At 40.1% G+C, this 22468-nt stretch overlaps 1 protein-coding gene across 1 annotated transcript in view; it reads right to left on the bottom strand.

The window, feature by feature from the left end:
- ppp2r5b (protein phosphatase 2 regulatory subunit B'beta) overlaps positions 1–22468 on the bottom strand; it is a 50563-nt gene that overhangs the window by 8255 nt on the left and 19840 nt on the right. The window contains exons 2-11 of the mRNA XM_020711626.2: positions 13436–13632; positions 10279–10380; positions 8090–8182; positions 7775–7905; positions 6263–6322; positions 3980–4088; positions 753–806; positions 453–503; positions 238–357; positions 19–146 (exon numbers count right to left, since the gene is read on the bottom strand). Coding sequence (XP_020567285.1) covers positions 19–146; positions 238–357; positions 453–503; positions 753–806; positions 3980–4088; positions 6263–6322; positions 7775–7905; positions 8090–8182; positions 10279–10380; positions 13436–13632 — 1045 coding nt within the window. The remainder of the gene's footprint in view (positions 1–18; positions 147–237; positions 358–452; positions 504–752; positions 807–3979; positions 4089–6262; positions 6323–7774; positions 7906–8089; positions 8183–10278; positions 10381–13435; positions 13633–22468) is intronic.

A 22468-nucleotide genomic window follows, 5' to 3' on the forward strand; every position in this document is an offset into this window, starting at 1 on the left:
AAAAAATAATCAACTGACTGGTTCCAGTGCTCCTTGGAGACTCTGTAGAGCGTGGCGAACACCAGAGGCAGGATGACTTGGCAGTTCTCCTCTATCAGGCTAAGGATGTACTCATTGTTCCAGAAGTAAAGAGCTCGCTCCGCTACCTAAAACCCCCACACACAGAAAAAAAAAAAAGAATCATCAGAGCCTCTTTTATCAGACATGGTTTTGTTTCCTTTTGTGCCGATTCATCACCTGGAAGTGGGGGCTGGAAATACAGGCGGCGATCTGTTTGAAGAGGGGCTCCTGAATGCGGATGAACTGAGACGGCTCTATCACGTCCAGAATCTCCTCGATCTCGCCCAGGAACATCACCTGAACACAGCCGGGGGGTAACACAAACAAAGAAGAAAGCGTGTCAAAGCCAAAGAAGGAACGCGGCATCAAGCAGCAGCTGTTTGCAGCCTCACCTCTTTCTGTGTGCAGGTTTTCGGCCAGTACTTGAGCAGCCCTCTGATGATCTGCACACCAGACACGAACACACACCAACGTCAAAACTGTGTCTCACAGACCAACAGCATAGCTTATGTGGTCTATGTTTTCATGAATGAGAGAGAAAACTAGAACGAAAAGACTCAAAAGGGCCTTTATTTGGATGAATAATCAGCAAAAATGGTAGGTACTTGAATAAAAAATACAAACGAAAAAAGTGCAATGAAAAGCTAGAAGTGTGAAGTTCATACAGTTCAATAGTGAGTGGGTCGGCTTACAAATTCAGTGACTGTCGCGTCTTTCTCCATGAACTGCACCACACAGTAGGCCAGCTGCAACAACACAACAAGTCACACACAGACTCAAAGAGCCCAGCGGAATGTGAGCCCTGACTCCCCGCAGCGTTCCACGCCGTTTCGGTTTTCCAATACCAGTGTCTGCACCGCTCCAGTCTGATTTCAAGTAAGAGGTCATCATTTCCTAATTATCTTTGAGGTGCGAGTCGGTGAGAGCGCTTTGTGTTTGTCTTTTCCGCTAAGCCAGGTTGTCCAAGAGTTGTCATGGAGACAGAAACGGTGTGTGTTTACGTCGGAAGGAGTGATGTCGAGTCTCTAAGGGGCGGGAGCGAGGCAGAGTTCACGACGCAACTCCGGGGTTTTCTTGGCTGTTATGGTCCACATGGAAAAAATATGAACTTTTAAAGTCAGAAGAACTGACCTCATACAAAACTTTTTCTGTCTCCTGATTCACAATTTGAATAAAGAAACACTCAGAAATTCAACTTTAAGCTTCATTTTCTTTATATATGTCTTCAATCATGAGGAAAAAGCCACAAGAATGTTTAAAACACTATTATCATCAAAGTGGGTTTTTAAAGGATAATCAGAAATACCGATAAGTTATCAATCAAGAGTTCATCACCATCCAAATTTTGAGCCCATTCTGGATGATATTTTGATCTGAATTATGTGTTAAAATATACATCAACTAGAATATGTTTCAGAACATTTCAACATTCAAGAGTTCTTCCAGGGATTCTAAAAGTGTGTTGTTGTTTCTCAGATGATCCAGGCCTGATATTCTCATGTTTCAGGTTCAAACAGGCCTTTTCTTCTGTGATTTTGGAAACAAACATGAACAACTGACTCAACTCGCATCAGAAGAGTCTGTTCCTTTTTTAACCTACACCCTTCTGTCCTCTAGGTGTCACTGTTGGCATTTTGACTCCTCTATACACACCAGCTAATTTGCTGGTGATGTGAGAAAACTCCAGCAGATCTGTTTTCTCTGCAGTTATGCCTTTTTTTAAATATTTTGAGCTGGAGCCGTATCAGCTGTTATAAATTCATGAATTATTACATGTTAATCATATCTTGACGGTTCGTTATTTGGCAAAAGGCATTGACTTCTAAATTAGGTACTTATGGTTGACTAGCCTCTATATTTTTTTCCTGAAAAAAACATGTTTATGAAAAAATAAATAATATTTTAACTTTTGTATGAGTTTATCAAAAATGGCATTACGACATACAGTGAAAAGTATTATACTTTAATTTTATTTCTCATAATGAAAAATGTATGCACTCATTTTCTCTGGAAGTTTTAGCCGATTCCAGATCTGAAAAAAAATTTCAGCAGTAACTTTATTTTGACATCCCACATCGAAGAGCAGTGAGTTAAAACATCCTGCCTGGATCCGATCTTTGAATATTTACATGCAGAACTGGGTCAGGCCTTCTGCCGTCTCTCCTGTGACCCCTATCCAAGCAAGTCGTGCTTTTGAGTGTGTGAATAATGCATGTGTGTGAAGGTGCAGGGAAATATAGGGCACTCCGTGAGGCTGAGGCTCGTACACCAGCTCATGGGTTTGTGAAGAACAAGCTGTACCATCAGAGGCAAAGAGCGGTTGCAGGAACGCGCACGCCACGCCGCCGCCATCTGTGTCGCCAGACCTCACGGCGATCCAAACACGCGTAAGAGCGCACAGCCGCAAAAGGAAATCAAAGACAAGCGCACTCTTTGTCATTTGAAGGTGAAAGCTTTTCTCTAGGACTCTATATATGACTCAATTCTGCCACCTGATGGTGCGTTGACACATTGCACTCCTCACTTTTCAGCAAAGACAGAAAAACAAAACTTTATTAGAGTAAAAATTGACCTCACGCTTTTGATCATATTTTTGATGCTACTTAAGGCATCAAGTTTTTAAGCCATAAGTTTTTAAAACCTGTATTTCTAATAGATTTTACACAAATCAGGTCCTCAGAGATATTCACTGAGCGTGGATGTGAGGAATGTAAAGCAGTTACACATCTGTCTTTCGGCTGTTAAACTCTGACAGAGTGAATCTGCTGCAGGCTTCTACCAATGACAAACAATAGTTAAAAGGTCCGACAGCTTGAAGCCATCTTCTGATTAGGTTTCTTTTAAGCAGCTCGGTTGTTTTTCCTGTGATTTTCAGTTAATCTGGGAGTTTATTGTTTTAATCTGTTTTGATGGTGATGGTGACAATAGTCAGCTTGGCCGTTTATTTTCTTTCATTTCCAGTTTGACAAGCATAGTGTCATTTGGAAAGTTTTGTCGAGAGCTCTGTATGAAATTTTTTTATGCAGCACAGCCTTTTGAATTGTTAGGATTATTCAAAGCTCTTTTATTGGATGTTAGAATGTTGAAGACTTACTTTGATGAAAATGGTGATTTTGGTGTTTGTAACATGTTTAAACTACCCATGTTAAAATAAAAAAACATAATTTTCATCTGAGTTTATGAAATCACACAAGCTGGAAGTGTCTGGAGTTACTTTCCTAAAGTCTCACTACCACAAAAATCCTGTTTTTGGCATTTTTAACATGTTCTTTAACATGACATTTTTTTATGATGGAGGACATATAGAAAGAAAATCAAGCTTAAAATTGTGTTTCTGAGGATTTCTTTATTTGAATCGTTGTGAAACAGGAGCAGTTAAAAATAAATGTATGAAAAAGCTTATAGCGGCGTGGGAGGACCTACAACGGCAAGCCACAAGCTCCCTGGTTTGCTCCATTCTTATGGATCTGCTTGTAGACGACTGAGACGTCTGAGCTGGCATCTGACTCAAAACCGTACAGCTAGATAGCTCCAACACTGTTCGCCATTTTTGTAGCACAGATAGAGATAGGTTGGGGTTGCGAGGAGCTGTAAGCTAGCAGGAGATAGTGTAAACAAAGGGATGATGGGAGATGGTGGCAGCCTTGCTCCGCACTGACAGTCAACTCAACTCAAAAGGGAATTTCTGATGAACTACTGCCACTCTGCAGAAATTATGTCTTAGAAAACGAAACAGGGTTGTTGATTTTGGCTAAAAATGGCATAATCGTACTAAAACCACTAGGAACACTGGGATCAAAAGAGGATCTGAGTAATTTTTACTCGTTTCTCCCCACCGTAACACGTTCCAAACTGATTCTGTGATAAAGGTTATTTTAGACACGTTTCCACATAAACACTGGTGTGTTTTGTTACTAACCTGTGCGTGGAAAATGGAGAGGGACTTAGCTGTGTGCAGCGGGATCAGGACTCGGACCAGGAACTGCTTGTGTTCGGCTTTTAGAGGCAGAGCGAAGCCGTTGATGATGCTGAAACACAGCAAAGTCAAAACCAAACATGGAGAAGCTGTTTTCAGCTTCTATCCACCACATATGTGGAACAGACTTCCAGAAAACTTTAGATCAGCTGAAACACTCGGTTTATTTAAATCTTAAGACTCACCTATTCTCAGCTGCATTTGATTCATTTTTATTCAAAAGTTTACACCCACAGTATTACTTTAGATGTACTTTAATTTAGTTCTTTGGATTTCATTCAAATTTTTATTTCAATGATCACCCCCTTTAATGTTTCTTTTCAAGTTGTTTTTTTGTATGAATAAAGTTTGATTTTATTTAACTAAAACCCTTGACTGTATTTGGCAACTGGACTGAGTGAGTTTGACGTCCCCCATTGAAAAGTGATAACTTCCAGCTCCAACCAAATAAAATCAACTCAGTTGCTATTTTTTTCACTATACAGACACCAACATGGTGAAGCCAGACGTTGTCAGTGATTGGTCCAAATCGTTTTGAGTCATTGCTTCCATGGTAACCACTTTTGCCCTCAGGAATGATGAGATTCTTGGAAGTCGACACCCCTACTACTTGAAAGTGGGCTTGGGAGAACCTGTCAATCAAACGTTTCAAACGTTTGTCGTGAGACTCCTTGCTTTTATTGAGGCATCTGATTTGTAAGTTTGTGACTTGAATAACTTGGAATAAAAAATATCTTGAAATTAAATTTAAAAAAAAGAAAAAAGAGGACTAACAAGAACATGTTAGAAAAAAAACCAAGAATGTTTATTCTGACAAATAAAATGACTGACTAATAGTGTTTCATTTCTTAATAGAAGTCTATGGGATTTTAGGTTCTTGGAACTTGCAGGTACTTCCTGAGGGGGGAGGAGTCATTCAGTCCAATTCTCATACCGAGTCAATGACTAAAACTGAAAAAATAAAACTGAAAGTGTTCGTAGAAATAAGTAATTACAGTTTGGTCATTTTTTAGGACAAAGTCTACAATTAAAAAATGTTCTTTCTTTTCTTCAATATTGCTTACATTTATGTTTCACTGATAAGCCGATAAATAAAATGATCTTCGTTTGCTAGTATTTTAGTAAGTGTGAAAATAATCCCATTAATGACCCATTAATACACAAAAACATGACATTATTTAACATAAATATGAAAAATCGCTTTTACTTTTCTTGACTTTTTTTAAATTAAAGACTTTCCAAAAATGTAATCATAAACGATGAGACAGAAAAACAGGGAATGTGTGACCGACCGCCCCTGTATGTTTGCATTTATTACCAACCGAGTTTTTTTCACAATAAAATAACATTTCTGCTAATTTTTTGGTTTTTGGCTCATCTCTTCTGACTGTCTGTCTCCTTTCCACCCACTTGTTCTGCCTTCTCTCTCGGCCCGCCATCCCTCATTTCTCTATGTGGGAGGAGCTAAAAATACCTCTGTTACCATCAACATGAATACAAACCTCTCTATCCACAGCTGACTTCTCCACCTCTGACTCACTCGTGCTCCTCTCGATGAATCTCCCCCCTCTATCCCTCTCCTCTCGAGGAGGTCCATCCATCCTCTGCGTTGCCACTTTCTGCATTTCTGAGCTAACTTTTAGATTATCAAAATACTTTGTGTTTACCTCAAATAATTGGAAAGTGTCCTTTTCTAACATTTATCTGTCTTTGGAGATTTGAGTTTGACCAAAAATGAGTTCCATTTGTGGATTGGCCTGCTTTTAACAAGAAGTTGTTAGTCGATGCCTCAAGTCCGAGTGCACTTTGAGGCAATGAAAAAAGGAGGAACCTCTTTATTCATTCAGCAGTGAATAAAATAACCCAGTCTCCCCAAAAACTTGGGTTTTTCTTTCTCCTCCTCTTCCTCATAAGAACTGCCCTCCCACCGTCCTACCTTCAATCGATCTCCTCTCCGTGTGGCAGGAAAGCGTGTTTGTTTATCAATCTGGGTCTCCTCATTTCTATTGCCTCACATCTGTCTTGCTCATATTTTTCCTCTGGGACAAAGTGAGCAATCACACAAACTCATGACTCATATTTGGTTCACATCTCTACCTGCTCCCCTGGTTTCTGCCTGTCCTTCCTGATAACACCCACAGTCCTTTCTCTGCTTTTCTTACTGTCATTTCAAACAAGTGTTTGTGTTAGCTGGACGGGAGCCAGTGTGCACGGGAGCCAACAAACCTGCCAAGGATTTCCAGGAGCTCTGCTACGCCGTTAAAGTGCTCAGTTTCATAAATGAACCTGAAAGTCAGACAGACAAGCAACGATCTGTTGTTAGACAAAGAAAAAGCTCAAATGTTGCCAGAAACTAAAAGCACACCTCTGTTTTCCTGGAAAACTAACCAAACATGAAGGAAATTCCTCATGTTTTTAATTCTCCTACACCAAAAGTCTGCAACCCTCGACAATTAAAGAGCGATTCAGGTCGATTTCTCACTGACAACAACCCAGCAGGAGCCACAAAGCCGTATTTTACCCTTTAGAAAATAAAACACTGTTTTGTATTTATGTTATTGTAATTATTATGATAAATATAAAGGAACAGTTTTTTTTGTCATTAAAAAAATAAAATAACTGTTTTATTTTAAATACATGATATATACGGTAACTTTTGACAGAGGTTCACATCACTTACTTTCAAAATAAAAGACACCCTGTACTGTGTAGGACCTCTCAATGCTGAAAATAGTTGGAAGTGTCATGTCAGCAATGATTTAAAACAAATTATAAATAGTTTATTTTACATTTTGCAGTGCATCTCAGGGAGAAATCCGTATATCTCACAAACTAAAATTAAATCAAAGCTAATTAAATGGCTCTTCACGGATTTTGTGGATCTAATATTGAACTTGAATTTGTTCAAAAATAGAAAATCTGCCTCACAATCCATTGTGCCTTAAGTATGAATTCTCCACTTGATTTTCTGTGATACACGGTGCTCAAAAATCTGTAGAAATGTTTTAGTACAACTCTGGTAAACTACAAAGCTTCACCACTTGATAGATTATTGGAGCATTATGGGTAGTGTAGTCAGGACCCTCGTGGCGTGATCCGTACAGTGCTTAAATTGTTTGTGAATGATTATAAAAAAGTGTGACTTATATGACTGTTTAGTTTCGTTTGGTCAGTCTTGTATGTTTTAAAATGACAAATATTCTGTTTTTCTTCAACCAGAGAACCACAATGGTGGGAAAAAATCCTCACACATGGCTTTGAAGCCTCAGGTTGCAGACTCCTGTGCTAAACTGTCAACAGAAATTCTGAGAATTTCTCAACTCAGAAACACCAAAGATGTTTTCCAGCTGATACAATTAACTTAATATAAATGAATTAAATTATGTTCCAAATATACTAAAATCCATTAACCTTGTTACAGTCTTTTAAAATCCCTTAAATACTCTTTGATTTACAGTTGCTGGGGTAAAAACCATCAGAAGAAGCATAGAACTAAAGCCAGGATCCTTTTTTACATTTTTTTCTAATCTTAAATACTCTTTTTTAGGTTATAAAATTCACCTGACAGCATTAAAAAAGGTGCAAACTAACGCAATCCCCCACAAAGTGAGCAGCTGCTCTTATGAGAGCAAAGTAAAGGAAAACTTTTTAATATTTTTGGTGTAATTGATTATTTGGGCCAATATTTTAGACAATGTATGTTTGGTTTTTGTCAGTGGGATTGCAGGCCGTACATACCTGAGGAAGATGTTGTTGATCTGCTTGCGGATGTAGGCTCGGAGGCCCAGCAGTTTTCCATAGACACGGTGCAGGATGGTCTTCAAGTACTCCCTCTCCCTGGGGTCCTCGCTGTCAAAGAGCTCCAGGAGCTACAAACACAAACACACAGCATCACTAAGCACCTGCAAGCAGCCCTGCAGCTGCAAGCTGGGCCTTCATTCTGCCCTCTTTTTTTTGCCTAAAACCAATTGTTTGCATATTTTATTCATTCATTTTTTTCATCTTTATTTTGAAAGATTCCTTTGACAAGAATCCAAAACAGGTGAAGTTTACCTGAAGGACAAACTTTTGGTCGATGTAGCGCTTGGCCATGGAGGGCTGGAAGTCTGGGCTCTCCAGAAAACGCAGAAAGAACTCGTACACAAGCTGAAGAGCAAACGGCAAACAGCAGTTGACTGACAGATCTGATGACTGCAGGGGCTTGACTAAAACAGAACGCAGCAGGGGAGGTGTTCAAATATTGACCACATGTTCCAAAAACTTCCAAAAAAAAACACTCTCCTATTCATATGTTTCCAGAGAAACTAAATAAATAAAATGCTAGTTGGTTTCCAATCACTTCTGCTGGGTAAATATTAACTAAGGAAAACCTCTGAAAATGTCATCTAAGAGATGATGATCAAACTTCTGGAAATAGAAAAGAGTCTAAAGGAAAGCAGGGAACAGAAGTGAGTAAACTAGAGGACGTTTCAGTTACAACCCGTGTACGTTTATGACTCAATGAATCACTGCAATACGTCAAACACATCTTTCATCCAAACAACACCCGCTGCACCTCAGTGTTTCTGCAAACCAACTACAGCTTGTAGCTTAAAGGCGCTCTAACGAGCAGTGCTAATCATCTCCTGCTGACATGAGTGAGTGTTTTCTGAAAATCTCCAATCACTGTGGGAAGACGGCCCCCTCAAAATAACAGGGGGGGGCTTGATTCATCGCAGCTCCACTGCTCCATGCAGGAATACGTTTAGAAGCTGCATACCTTCATCTGCTTCATGGCGCAGACAAGCCAACAAACCAAAACAAAAAAACATGAATTTCCATGGAGAAAACACAGCGTGCTTTAATTTGGAAAGGTGAGCACAACCCATAAATAAAACAATGTTAGACAGAAGTAACAATAAAATTGGAGTGCCTTATAATTCCAGAAATCTCTGCAGCACCAGTGAGTCAGCTCCATTTCACCCGTTGAAATATTCATTTGTCAGCGGTGCGTTCAGGGGCTTCACTGGAGAGGATGCAGACGAACAACTGTACAAAAACTCTAAAACCAAAACTCCACACTGGCTCCTGAGGCATTTTAGCTTCACGTCGGGACAAGATCACCTCGATGAGGGAGGGACTCAACTGTCGGATGGATATTTTCTCCTTTGACTGACAGAGACGACAGTTTGGGTCTAAATAACTGATGACTCAACAATGGAGGAAAACGGACACGCTTGTGGAAGTCTGGTCTTTCTACATCAAAACTGACTTAAGTTATTTTGAGAAAAACATTTTTCGCTTTTTTCCAAAACGTTTACTCTTTTGAAAAATTGTAAAAGGTTTCAAAAAAGGGCACAATTTGTTTGTCCAGATCTTATTTTTGGAAAGTTATTGTTTAAAAGAGCTAAAGTTAACTTTTAGAAGCATAACTCCAGACACCTTCAGCTTGTGGGATTTCATTCTTTCATTAAACTGCTTTACTGGCCCACTCCAATGAAAGTGGTGGTTTTGGTGTTTTAACATGTCCTTGTGGTGGTTTCCTGTTGATGGAGGACATGCAAAAAGAAAAGTAAGCTTAAAATTGAATTTTTGATTATTTCTTTATTCAAATCATTGTGAATCAGGTGCTGAAGAAAAAATCCTGTTTGAAAAAGATTGCATTTGTGATGTAGAAAATACGCTGAGGCCACAAGCTCCCTGCTCTGCTCCATTCTGATGCATCCACTTTCAGACAAATAGATCCACGTACGTCTTTGTTTTCCTCGTCTGAGCTGGTATTTGGCTCAAAACTGTACGACTGGATAGCTCCAATATTGCTCGCCATTTTTGTTGCACTGGCAATGTAAGCTTGGGAATGTGAGGATTTGTAAACTAGCAGCAGAGAGTGTAAACAGATGAGGGACAGGAAACGGGGACAGGCTAGCTCGAACCAAATTTCTAATGAACTACTGTCGGCCTGCAGAAACTATGTCCTGGAAAAAGGACACCATTCATTATTTTTTTTATTTTGGCTAAAACCTGCATAATCATAATTCAAAGACCAAATTCGACTTATTTAAAATATATCAAAAGATGTTTAGAGAAGGACGTTAAGAACTAACCAAACTTATATGTCAGCTTTAAAATCAATCATTGCAAACATTAATCTTAAAAATTCTAAAATTCCACTTTTGTTGTCATTTCAGAAGTTCCCTCCGTTCAACATTTCCTACTGTGTGAAAACTTGAACAGAAAAATGTGATCCGTCTACAAGAGCGTACCTGCAGATGAGGCCAGGAGGCTTCCAGTGTCGGCTCATCTTCCTCGGGATCAAACTCCGGATTCTCGCTGGGAGGAAGTGTGCGGAAGATATTTACGGAGATCTGAAAAAAACGGTCAGAGATATGGAGAGACAAGAGGGAAGAGGAGGAGTGGACATTGAAGGAGGGGTGCAGAGAGGGAGAGGAAGCGATGAAGAACGATTATGGAATATGGAAAAAAGGAGGTGGACATGTGGGTGGGTGTGCAGAAGAGGAGATTAGTGAGGAATAAATGATCAAATGCATCCTTGCTTTTTTTTTTATATTGGTCTGAATGAAATTTTGTTACAGAAAAAGGAAAAATGAAAAGATTTTTTTAAAGTGGTTTCTGTGAAGCAGAGGTGGGAAGACATGAGAATCTGATTTATCAAAAATCTATGCAAACAGTATTTATCTAAAAAGAATTTGTAAAAATAAAAAAAAGCAACTCATTAATCTAATTAATAGTATAAATAAATGTACCAATTAAAATAATATAAAACATTTGTCTTTTTTTTTATAAAGAACAACAGAAATTAATCTTATCACCTTTCTCTTTTGGCTTTTCCCATCAGGGGTCGCCACAGCGAAACAACCTCTCCTTCGAGGATGAGTCGCATGGTTAACTTGACAATGTTTTACACTGGATGCCCTTCCTGATGCAACCCTCTCAATTTATCCGGGCTTGGGACCGGCACAGAAGCAGAAAAGGGAATAGGGAGCAGCCCGGATTCGAACCCTGGTTTCACGGATAGAAGGCGCCGCAAACCAGCACGAGCTAAACCAGCTCCCTATCATCTTATCTTATAAGATAACAAAATCCTAAAAACACCAAAAGTCTAAAAGTGTAAACAAAAAATTCATTCATTCATCATCATCTTCCGTTCACGGGGCTGCTGGAGCCTATCCCTGCCACTTGTGGGCAAAGGCAGGAGGCACCCTGGACAGGTCGCCAGTCTGTCGCATGGTAGAGTGTCCACAATCACACACCTATTCACTCTCACATTCACACCTAGAGAAAATTAAGAGAGACCAATTAACCAATGAAGCATGTTTTTGGACGGAGTCCCCGGAGAAAACCCACGCATCCATGGGGAGAACATGCAAACTCCATACAGAAAGGCCCCGCATTGATGTTCTGGTTCAGGTCCCCCAGCCAGGACTTGAACCGGGGGCCTTTTTGCTGTGACGCAAGAGCGCTAACCACTGCAACACCGTACAGCCAAAAACTGATTTTGAAAAAAAGAACATAACGTGAATAAATGTTGTTGTTGTTCACCTTTTGGCATATACCTTAAGGGGTCGGCACAATACTTTAGTTAATAATACAGAAATGGATTTATTTATTTTTTGACCAAAGAAAGATTTTGACCAAAAAAAAAAGTTAATTCAAAAGAATCTGACTATTATAATTTTTAGTCTAATAAATATCATTAAGATAAATAAAAATTCCTTCCATAAATGTCCCGCAACCTGCATAAAAGTGTCTACATAAGAAGAGAAATAATAAGTATAAATAATAATAAGAAACATTTTGGGCCTTAGTGTTCAAAACTCACGTGTTCCTGCGATGCTACGCAAGTTTTTACGACTGTACAAAATACGTGTTGAAAGTTAAACTAGGTTGAACGTTGACCAATCAGGGACTTGGATTTTGTAGTGACGTTTGGTTGACGTCCCTTTCAATTCACGCAAGTGCCAAATAAATAATTGCGGTTTGTGCCCGTCTGGAATCATACAACACCAAGTCTTTCATATATTGGAATAGAGATGTGACACAAAAAAAAGCCTGGAGCAAGATTTGCATCGCTTCGACATTTCACACCAAGCCTTTCTCCGACTGTATGTTAATACGCTAGTTTCAGGTAGCGACGGTCTACTGTGAACACTATGTGCTAAACACACATTCAGATATTCGCTTTTAGTTAGCACGTACTTGAACGTGCGTCACATTCCCGTTGTGAACGTAGCAGTTATTACAGCAGCAATCATGACAGTTTTAGAACAAAAAAACTAAAATATTATTATCCACTCTTGTTGTACACAAAGTTTTAATAAAACAGGTGTCAGATTGATGTTTTTCCATAATTATTTATTGAGCCACTTAAGTAAGAAAAAAAGAACTCGTGTGAAGGGGCTGCATTCAAATCAAGCATTAAATAAAATTTAAAAAAAGCTTTAAGTTGGAGCTTTTACTTACAAATCTTTAAAAAGAGGCTGCTGCCTGTAAAAACGGTTCTCTCTTTGGTTTCCGTTTTCCGCACAGACCTTTTCGAGAACAACAGAGCAGAGAGCTATTCCTTCAGTAAATGCAGCAACACTTTAATCGTGCAGCTGATTTAACCTAGATGCTCAAAGGGGTCGAAATTATTTCCAATCATTTTTCTGTGGTGCTTCAAATAATATTTTCTGCTAAACCCCAGGACGCTTAATATAATCTGAATCTTTATGTGGGACTTATTTCAGACTTCGGCACTATTTTAATCGGTTTTATGTTCCACTGGTGCTTCCTTTAGCTTGTGCACATATTACCGATTCATTATAACCACATATTGGTTCAGGTTCCCTCCTTCTTGCTCTGTCATATCAGCATTTTTTATCTCCTCTGGGTACAGTGGCTCTATAGCTATTTATATGGCTTTATTCTGCTGCAGGCATCCCTCTCTTCCCCTAATATTCTTTCCTTCTCTGCTCCTCTATATGCCCTCTGGGATCTCTGCTGTCCATTCTCTGCGCTGCACTCCCCTTTATCTCTCCTTGCCATGCTTCTAGTTATCACAACTTATCTGTGTTACCTGCTCTTCTTTCTCCACTCCCTCCTTTCCTCCACATCTTTGTCTTTTCTTCACCTCGCTTTGTTTACATCTTCAGCTTATCTGCAGCAGATCCTTCTTCACCCAGCCACTCTTGGTCTCATGTCTCTGATGCGGTAGTTCGTCTTTGTCAGAACTCATATTAAACTTTTTTTGTGAAAGATCAGAATTTATAATTAATTTTGCTCTAACGTTTTACATTCAATTTAAAAATGGATCCATAGAACTTCAGGAGTAAGTTTCCAGAAGTTTATTTAACTAAATCTGGAATCTTCCACCCTGCTCTTTAACCTCTAACCTCTAGGTTCCTCCTCCGTTCCTCTTACCATCTTTATAGCCTCTGGGTAGAGAGGCTCTATGAGGACTCCTCTGCTAGTTGCCACGCTCTCCACAAGCTCGTTGAGGGCCGCACGTTTGATCTCTTTCCCTTTCAGGTCGGCCACACAGTCCAGGAAATCAAACAGCACGCAGCACTGCTGCAGCTTCTTACAGAACAGGTCATGTAACTCTGCCACCGGGGCGTCTGCAAGATTGAAGACAGAAAGAGAAAGAGCGATTAGAGGAGAAAAAAAAAAACAGCTTTCTCTCAAAAGTAACTAAAGACTCTGGGAACATCTTTATACGCCGCAACGCAGATGCTCAAACACAGGCTTTCCTCCAGAACACTGTTGCTGTTTGTCATCATGAAAAAGGACCTGCTGCTGGCTGTCAAGTAAAAAAAAATGTTTTTTCACAGACGAGAGGGAGGTAGCTGATGCACAGGGATCACTGAACCGTTTCAAAGAGTGCAGAATTGTTTCCAGAGGCCGGGGGGGCCAGACTTCTACACTCAGTTTCTGGACAGTAAAGCAACATCAAAAACAATGAGAGAATTATGGGATTTGACAGAGATAGTACTTCTAGAAAACAATTATTGTCATGAGTAAACAGCAAAAAAACTGTTAAATCTATAACACAAAAAAATAAATAAATACGACAAAAAAAAAAACCTGTTATTCTTTATATCCGTTATTCCAACAAGCCATTTTTGTGGAGAATGGTAAGGTTTTTAATATTTCTTAACATATTTATCTCCCTAACAGATTACTTGCCTGCTCCAACAAGGCATGAGCCAGTGGAAAAGCTTTAGGGGATAAACAGTACACAGGGAGGACCCTCCAATAAGAAGCAGGCTAGATCAAGGGCTGTCAGAGGGGAATAAAAGGTGCTGTGAGAAACAAGGCCTGAATGGATATGAAGACGATGTCAGAGGCGATAAGAGCTGCCATAACAAGTGGCAGTTCTGGATGTTCAGCTAAAGAGACACACCAGAGACAGAGGCCAGAGAATAAATGGCCTGATCGCTAAAGGCCTGTCCAGTGTGCTCTCCAGCCTGTAACACAACATGCCAAGAACAGACTCAAAGCTGAGACGTACAGGTGCTCTGTGAGGACAGGAGGACCAACGACGAAGAACCAGAGGAAACAAAGAGCGAAAGAAATTATATTGAAAATCCTTTGAATGCAGAGTGTGGTCTAAAACACTTCAACCTATGACTGCAAGGATTATGGTAATAGACTTAAAAAACCTAATAAAATAAATATGAAAATCAAATGTTTAATAAATGAAATTACATGTTTTTTTAATGGAGACAAAGAGTCACACCAACATTTATTCTGCGTTTGCTGTTACATGAGTGACAATCAAACTTATGCTGATTGACAGGAGAGTGTCACTCCCTGCTCAACACTGTGACAAAAATGCTTTCCCTTCATCGTTCATCGATTTAAAACGTCAACCCTTTAACACGGGGCGCTGACATTCTGTGGATTCGGTACCGGTAACTCTTCAGCCGTTTACGCAATTAACGTAATTCCAGTGGATTCTGAAGTGGAGGAAAGAAGTCTTGGACTAATATGTAACACTTCACAGTAGTGAGGTGTTTATGCGAACAACATAAATCTGCTGATTCTGAGGCAGAGAAAAGCGACTTTGTGTCGATATGCACTTTACGTTAGTAATGTGTGGCAAAGCGGATCTGTCATAGTACGTCAAAGACCGTGTGTCGCAACATATTCGGTGTTAAAGGATCAAAATAGGTTCTGGATTGTGGAAGTTGAAATCATTTCCAAGTTGACTTATTTTTCTATGAAGGTTTGAACTTTGAGAGTTTAAACAAGAGAGAAAAATCTGAAAATGTGTAAGGTGTATAAAATGTGTCGTGAGAGGTTTGACAGCCTAAAACATCTGGAATAACAGTAAAAAGTAAAGATGTCTCCTTTGCAGATTTTACTTAGCGTGGGTTATTTTTAGCACATAACCCCTGCGATAAACAACACTAAGAAATCCATCTGCAGTATTTCAGTTTAATATGAAACAGTACAGCTGGATGGACACAGCAAGTTAAACCTCTAATTCATAAATCGACCTGCAGAGGGAAGAATTCACTTCATCAGGGGATGTGCTCATTCATCCCCTATTGCTAGCTATAATTGATTTAGCACATCAAAAACAGCGGTATGAATAATACATTAAATAAAAGGCTATATATTCTCCTTAACTGCTACAAAAACGTCCAGGATGACTAATGATTTGATTTTAATACCTAAGTGTGACTTTTCTAAATTGTGTGTGTGTGTGTACATGTTGGTTAATCGGTGTGTTTTGGACAGATAATCTATGAAAGGGAAGAAAACTGGGAAACAGTTTAGACTACCTGTGTTGCAGGAAAGAGGGTGATCCCAGATTCATATGCACACTCGCACACGTCACCACAGAAACACAGCAGGGGTGGATTAGATTTAACCCTTCTTAACCCTCATGTGTAATGGCGGAAGGGGTGGAGATGGGGGGGGGGGGGTTTGGAGCTCTTCCAGTTCTTGACTATCTCCTGGAGGCACTCGTCCCCCATCTGTTTCTCTTGGCACGGAACAGCACTCGAATAGACCAAAACTGCCCTTTGCTCTTTTACATCGACTTAGGGTGGCGTTGGGATTTATGTCTCGTGCTACCTGACACATTGGGGTTAAAGAGGATTTTATTTTTCCAAGTTTAGAATCTCGTGATGTGTCTTTATACACATGTTTCCCGATGAACTTTTCCTGGCTTCACTTCCTCTCTGGCTTCTCCTGTAAACACAATGCCTGTTGTATGTTGGGTTTAGTGTGGACTCCGAGCATTGAGATGTTCTCAGTGGCCAGTTTGTTCTTGAATTGCAGCCATTGGACAGAAGCGTGACAGCAAAGTTCTCACACTCTCCCTTGTGACAAAACACGAACCGAAAAGTGTGAATTTCACTTACTTTCTTCTCTTCTCTTTGGTATTTGTCTCCTCCTTGAGGTCTTTCCCTCCCTATTTCTTTACAGAGTTGTCAAACCCACTTTTTTATCTCTTCCTCATTTCCCTCGTTTCTGCTCTCCCTCGACAGACACTGTGAAGGTGAAATCTAATCCATTTTTAATGGAGAGTAATTGTGTAAGGATGTGCCCTGCTGGGACAAGAAGAAAAAAAACGCTGAAAAGGTGAAAAGATGGAGGGAACGGAGAATGTGCAGACTGGCAGGGTGAGGAGAGGTGAGAGGAAGAGATGGAAGATGAAGGGGATAAAAGGCTCGTGGGAGATGTGAGAAAAAATGTGGCAGAGTGGAGATGAAGAGAATGAAAGAGGTGGGAAAGTGTTGGAGATGGTGACCAAAGACCCACCAACAATGCTTGACGGTATTTTTTAGCTGTAATCTCCATCCTCTTTATGCTAGTGTACTGCATGTTGCAGCATAAAAAATCTTGGCATGTGGGGAAAACATTAACTAATAGAACATGGAGGACTCAAACTGGTGAGCATCTCGTTGCTACGGGCTCATTGAGTCACAACAGCAGCTTTTAAAACATTACCCACGCAAATGAGTCCAATCCAATTAAACAGTTTCCATGATTTCTGTCAGTTCTGCTTTTTCTGAATCATTGCTAAACTCTGCTATATCTGGGTTTCATAAATACAATTTTAGGGCACACAGTAACATTTTTATCTTCAGTTTCAGTATACGACAAATAAAGGTTGAAGATTAAAACTAGACAGAGTGACCTCTCCCCCTCACGCTCCAAACAGGAAGTACCATCTAGTTCCAAGAAGCCAAAACCCAAAGACGTTGTATTTGTCAAAATAACCATTCTTGCTCTGCTATCTTTTTTTAAGATGTTCTTGCAAACCCTATTTTTTTCATGATGTTAGTCGTTGGTGAGGTGCCCATACTGGCCCCCTTACTGAGCACGTGTACAGTACAGACCAAAGGTTTGGACACAGCTTCTCATTCAAATGAATGGGAAGGTGTGTCCAAACTTTTGGTCTGTACTGTAAATGCTGCATGCATGGGGTGTTCAGGTGATGTGTAAGTGCCAGTGGGACGCCCGTAGGATGCCCACACAAAACTATGAGCCGATGGTCTAAGTTTCTAATTTCCAACAGTCAGGCTGCACACACGGAACGTGCATGGAGTGCGCAATGGGCGCGGACTTATCACTTGAACAGCACATTCCCTTGCGCAGTGTGCAGGATTTGGAGGAGGGGGGGGTGAAAAAAATGAAAAATCCATATGAAACACCTGCTTCTCACCTACTTCACTCTTCCTTGTCCTTGCAAGTGTTCGCTACGACTTGTCGCCCGCGTTATGTCCTTAGAAAAAAACCTTCATGAACATCTTCTCCCTACTGGGTTACTGAGCGGTCTACAATCTTAAAATTTTGTGCAAACCACCCATGTGCCCTGTACAAGTTTGCCCATTTTTCGCCCACATCCAACCCGTATCCACCTGTAAGGGCAGTTGGGACTCCCATAGTTGACCCACACAGAACATCTAAGTACATCTCCTGTTAAAAGACCGAAGAGGAAGGATTAAAAGAAAGGATGCAGGGAGCAAAATAAACAGCATGTGACAACAGGAAAATGGTGAGAAGAGGAGCGCAGGGGGGGGAGAAATTTGGTAAAAGGAGTAGTGACATGTTAGAGTGAGCAACACAGTGCCGCAGCACCAAAACACAAACACTCATTCACAGCTGCACACATCTAAATATAGTTCCGGTGGAGAGACAGAAAAGGAGGAGGGGAGAAAGAGTCTCAGGAGGAAACAGGATGGAGAAGAGGGGAATGGTATAGGGTTAAGAAATGACATCATCCCCTTCCTACTCCTCCTCCTCTCATCTTTCCATCACTAGGTACCTCCTTCACTCCTCTCCTTCTTTCTTCCAATCTCCTTTTGCACCCATCCATCTCTCCGGGGCTTCTTTTTTTTAATAAGCAAGTACAGCTCTGGTCTTTAAATAACAGTTATTCTGTTGGAGGCTGAGTGTTTGACACAGAGAGACAGAAAGAAAGGAGGACAGCTTCTGTTTCAGCGCGCATCTAAACCGCCTCTGCACCTCTGTCACACTCAACGCATAGTGTGACGCAGAGAGAAGAGAAAAGGGGTAAAGAGATAGAAAGAGATGAAGACACGGTTATAAATAGGAGGGAGCTGCAGCGTGTATTAGCGGTGAGACGCCGTGCAGTGTAAAAGTCAGAGCTGTATAAATATCCCTTTAAGGGGTTTATGTGACGCACTTTAAATAGCCTAATCTACCTAATGACCTGATGTAATGTCCACAACGTTACCTTACACACAAACAACAGGATTACAGAGAAAGGAGGCGAGATTAGCATGTGTGATTTCAGAAGTCCTGCTTCAGATGTTCAAGAGGATTTGAAGTAAAAACTGACTTAGGTGTCCTAATTCACGACAAATTATTGTGCTGCTTTAAATCAGAGCAAGAAATGCATAGGAAGCAGTATGAGCCGAGGGTACTGAGAACAGGTGATGAGTCAGGTGGGTATTGACCCAACATCTCAGTGAGACACAGGTAATTAGCTCTGAAGCTGAAAATATGGGAAGAATTCTGGATGCTTTAGTTCCTGCTGCTGTGTTGATTTATACCCAAAAGCTCAACTGAGCTAGAGTTGTAATTAAATTTCAAATCTGTTTTCCTAATAGGCTATTCATAATGCATCAATTCTTATCCAGACCTTTATATCCAGATTATGTTGTAACTCATTCTTCTATAGAGAAAAAGTTATGCCGCAATATATGTAATTATAATTTTATCTCCCAGCCCTATAGTAGGTTACGGTGTTCTTTGGGTGCAATTCAGAATACTTTCTCCTCCAAACACCATGAGTAGAGTTCTTACCAAAAAGTTCTATTTTGGTTTGGTTTGGTTTATTTTGGTTGCACATGTACTGGCTTTAGCAGGGGGACACGTCTGGCACTGCAGGATTTGAGTCCCTGGTGGTGTAGTGTGTTACTGATGGTAGCCTTTGTTACTTTGGTACCAGCTCTCTGCAGGTCATTCACTAGTTCCCCCGTGTGCTTTGGGATTTTTGCTCACCGTTTTTGTGATTATTTTAACTCATTGGGTGAGATCTTGCAGGATTTCCCAGATGGAGGGAGATTGTCAGTGGTCTTGTATGTCTTCCATTTCCTAATAATTACTTCCACAGTTGATTTCTTCACACTAATTTGCTTAAGTATTGCCCATTCAATCTTCCCAGCCTGGTACAGGTCAACAATTTGGTTTCTGGTGTCCTTAGACAGCTCTTTGGTCTTGATCCTAGTGGAGTTTGGAGTGTGAATGTTTGAGGTTGTGGACAGGTGTCTTTAAAATAAATTATGACCTTAATCAGGTGCCATTAATACAGGTAAAGAGGGGAGGACAGAGGATCCTCTTACAGAAGAAGTTACAGGTCTGTGAGAGCCAGAAATCGTGCTTGTTTGTAGGTGACCAAAAACTTTTTACACCATAATTTGCAAATAAATTCTTTTCTGGATTTTCTTAACTCATTTTGTCTCTCATGGTTGAGGTATATACCCATGATGAAAATTACAGGCCTCTCTCATCTTTTGAAGTGGGAGAACTTGCACACTGCGGGCAGACTAAATACTTTTCATACCTTATTGTACATAAAACTCCGACATCGCATCAAGTGGTGGAACTTCATAGTTTACCAAAGTTGTAAGTAAACATTTGGACAGATTTTTGAGAGTTGTGCACCAGTCCAGAAATCAGTTCCAGCAGCAAACAACCAGAAATCACACACAATGCCCACCGAATTATAAGGCACACTGTGGATTTCGAGAAAATGCAAGGATTTTAAGTGCGCTTTATGGTCAGAAAAACATGGTACTTTGCTTAATAATCCCGGTAAAGTGAATTATGCATCATGCACGAGTTGCAAAATGTCTTTATGTGATGCTCCTTTTTCCTTTTCTGTTTAATGTGCTGCAGAAGCAATAGAGGACTGGCTTTTCTGATTCCTTCTCACTTGAGTAGCTTTGGCTTCTTAAACTGAAGTCTCAGGCTGCAAACATCGGAAAGCTTCTGTGTTGTTGGGTGACTTCATCATTCGAGCGTGGATGTCTATGAATCCGTTAAAAAACCTGGGTTTATCCAGATCTGGGAGTGGGCTTGTGTCGCACAGCATGAATGCAAAAACTGCACACACAAATAATGAACCTGCCAATCAGATGATTAGTCAGAGAGATGACCTATGTTTGTCGGTGCCTGTACCTTTAAAGGGAATTCAGACCATCATGAGTAGAGCTAAACTGGTTAGTATGGGCCTAACCACTTCATTTATCACGTTTGCAACCACTTATCGTCGTGAATGAATTAAATATGTCCTGTCTGTTTCTTTTGAGGCTCTGGTGACTTTTGGGAAAGCAGGAGTTGGGGGAAAATAAATCCCTTATGAAAACAATGTTTGCTGTGTGAAATGCAAACACAAACTGCAGGCAGTTCGCAAACAAACATGGAGGAGGACAAGCATTTTCAGCATCCGTTAGTTATTGGAATTTTTGTATTGTGCAAAAAAAACAATACAAAGGAATCAATAAAAAACCTTTATGGCATTGACATTACAATCAAGTACTGTTCTTTGAAGCAATTTCAACTGTAAGTAACTGTTATTTTAATGTCTTGCTTTCAATATCGCATCCCATCTAAAACAATTAACTGAAATGTAATTTAGAGCAAATCCCTTCTGGATGTCCAGAATTTCTTTGATGTCTTAGCTGTGCCTGCTTCGGTATCATGAGGATATATTTGAGAGGGAATGCACACAAAGGGGAGATTTGCTATGATTCAGCGACAGAGCATATTTACCAGTATGTCAATATATTCCTTCAGGAGCCATCTTCTTCCTCAGCGGTGCTGCAGTTATCTCATTGCTGGACCTCTCCCCTGTAATATCCTCCACATTTTTTTTTTACTACCACACTGTCGCACCACCTTCCACTGTTCTGCCTCCACCTGTCAACCTAATGTTCACTCATTTCCACTTTCCTCATCCACTCTGTTTCAATTGCAGCCAAGCCCACCCCACCCATCCACCCACCCCACCACCCCACTTTCTTTCCTATCTTTGCTCTTAATTGATCTGAGACAGTCAGTGAAAGCTACTCCATGCCTTATGTAACCTAATACCAGACACATCCAGCTGGCAGCAACACACACACACACACAAATACACATTGTAATTCAATCCCCTACATCAAATCTGAGTGAGCTGGTTACCGCTTTACACCAAACTGCACATTCAGAACAGTTTTCTGTACATTTCTTATTGCAATGTGGTCAAACAGATGAGCCTCATGACCTAATCCTGTGGGATCATTTTACTTTGTAGAAAGTGACTTAGCATTTAGGACAATATTCCTTGTGATCTTAGTATGTTATAAACATTCACATACGACAGTATAAGGTGAGTACAAAACACAGTCATTAAAAACATGACTCAAAGAAACATAAAGGTAAATAAAGAATAGTGTAGCAAAAAAAGTATGTCAGTCATCAATTCTGCAAGTTCTCCTCTTAAAGAGATTAGAAGAGATCTGTAATGTCCAACATAGATACAATACTGACCAAAAGTTTGGACACACCTTTTCAGTCAAATGAATGGGAAGGTGTGTCCAAACTTTTGGTCTGTACTATATACTTCAACTGTGAGAAACAGACTGGAAATAAAAATCCTGGAAATCACATTGTATTATAGTTTAATAATTTATTTGTATAATAAAGCAGTAAATTAGTATTTTTCACCTAAAAAGACAAGCAAGAATTTTGTCCCTGACAGACTTTTTACTTTTTCTATAAGAAGTTCTTTTATCCTCCAGTGGCCATCTGTATCAGTGTCACCTGTTTGAACTCATTTTTTAGATAAAAGACACCTGTTCGCACCCTTAACAATTAGACTGTAACCCCTCCACCATGACCAAGACCAAAGAGCTATCTAGGGACAAAATTGTTTACCTAAACAACACTGGAATAAACTAATCTCCAATAAGAGAACAACTTGGT

Source organism: Oryzias latipes, chromosome 18, assembly GCF_002234675.1.
Source record: "Oryzias latipes chromosome 18, ASM223467v1".
NCBI lineage: Eukaryota > Metazoa > Chordata > Actinopteri > Beloniformes > Adrianichthyidae > Oryzias > Oryzias latipes.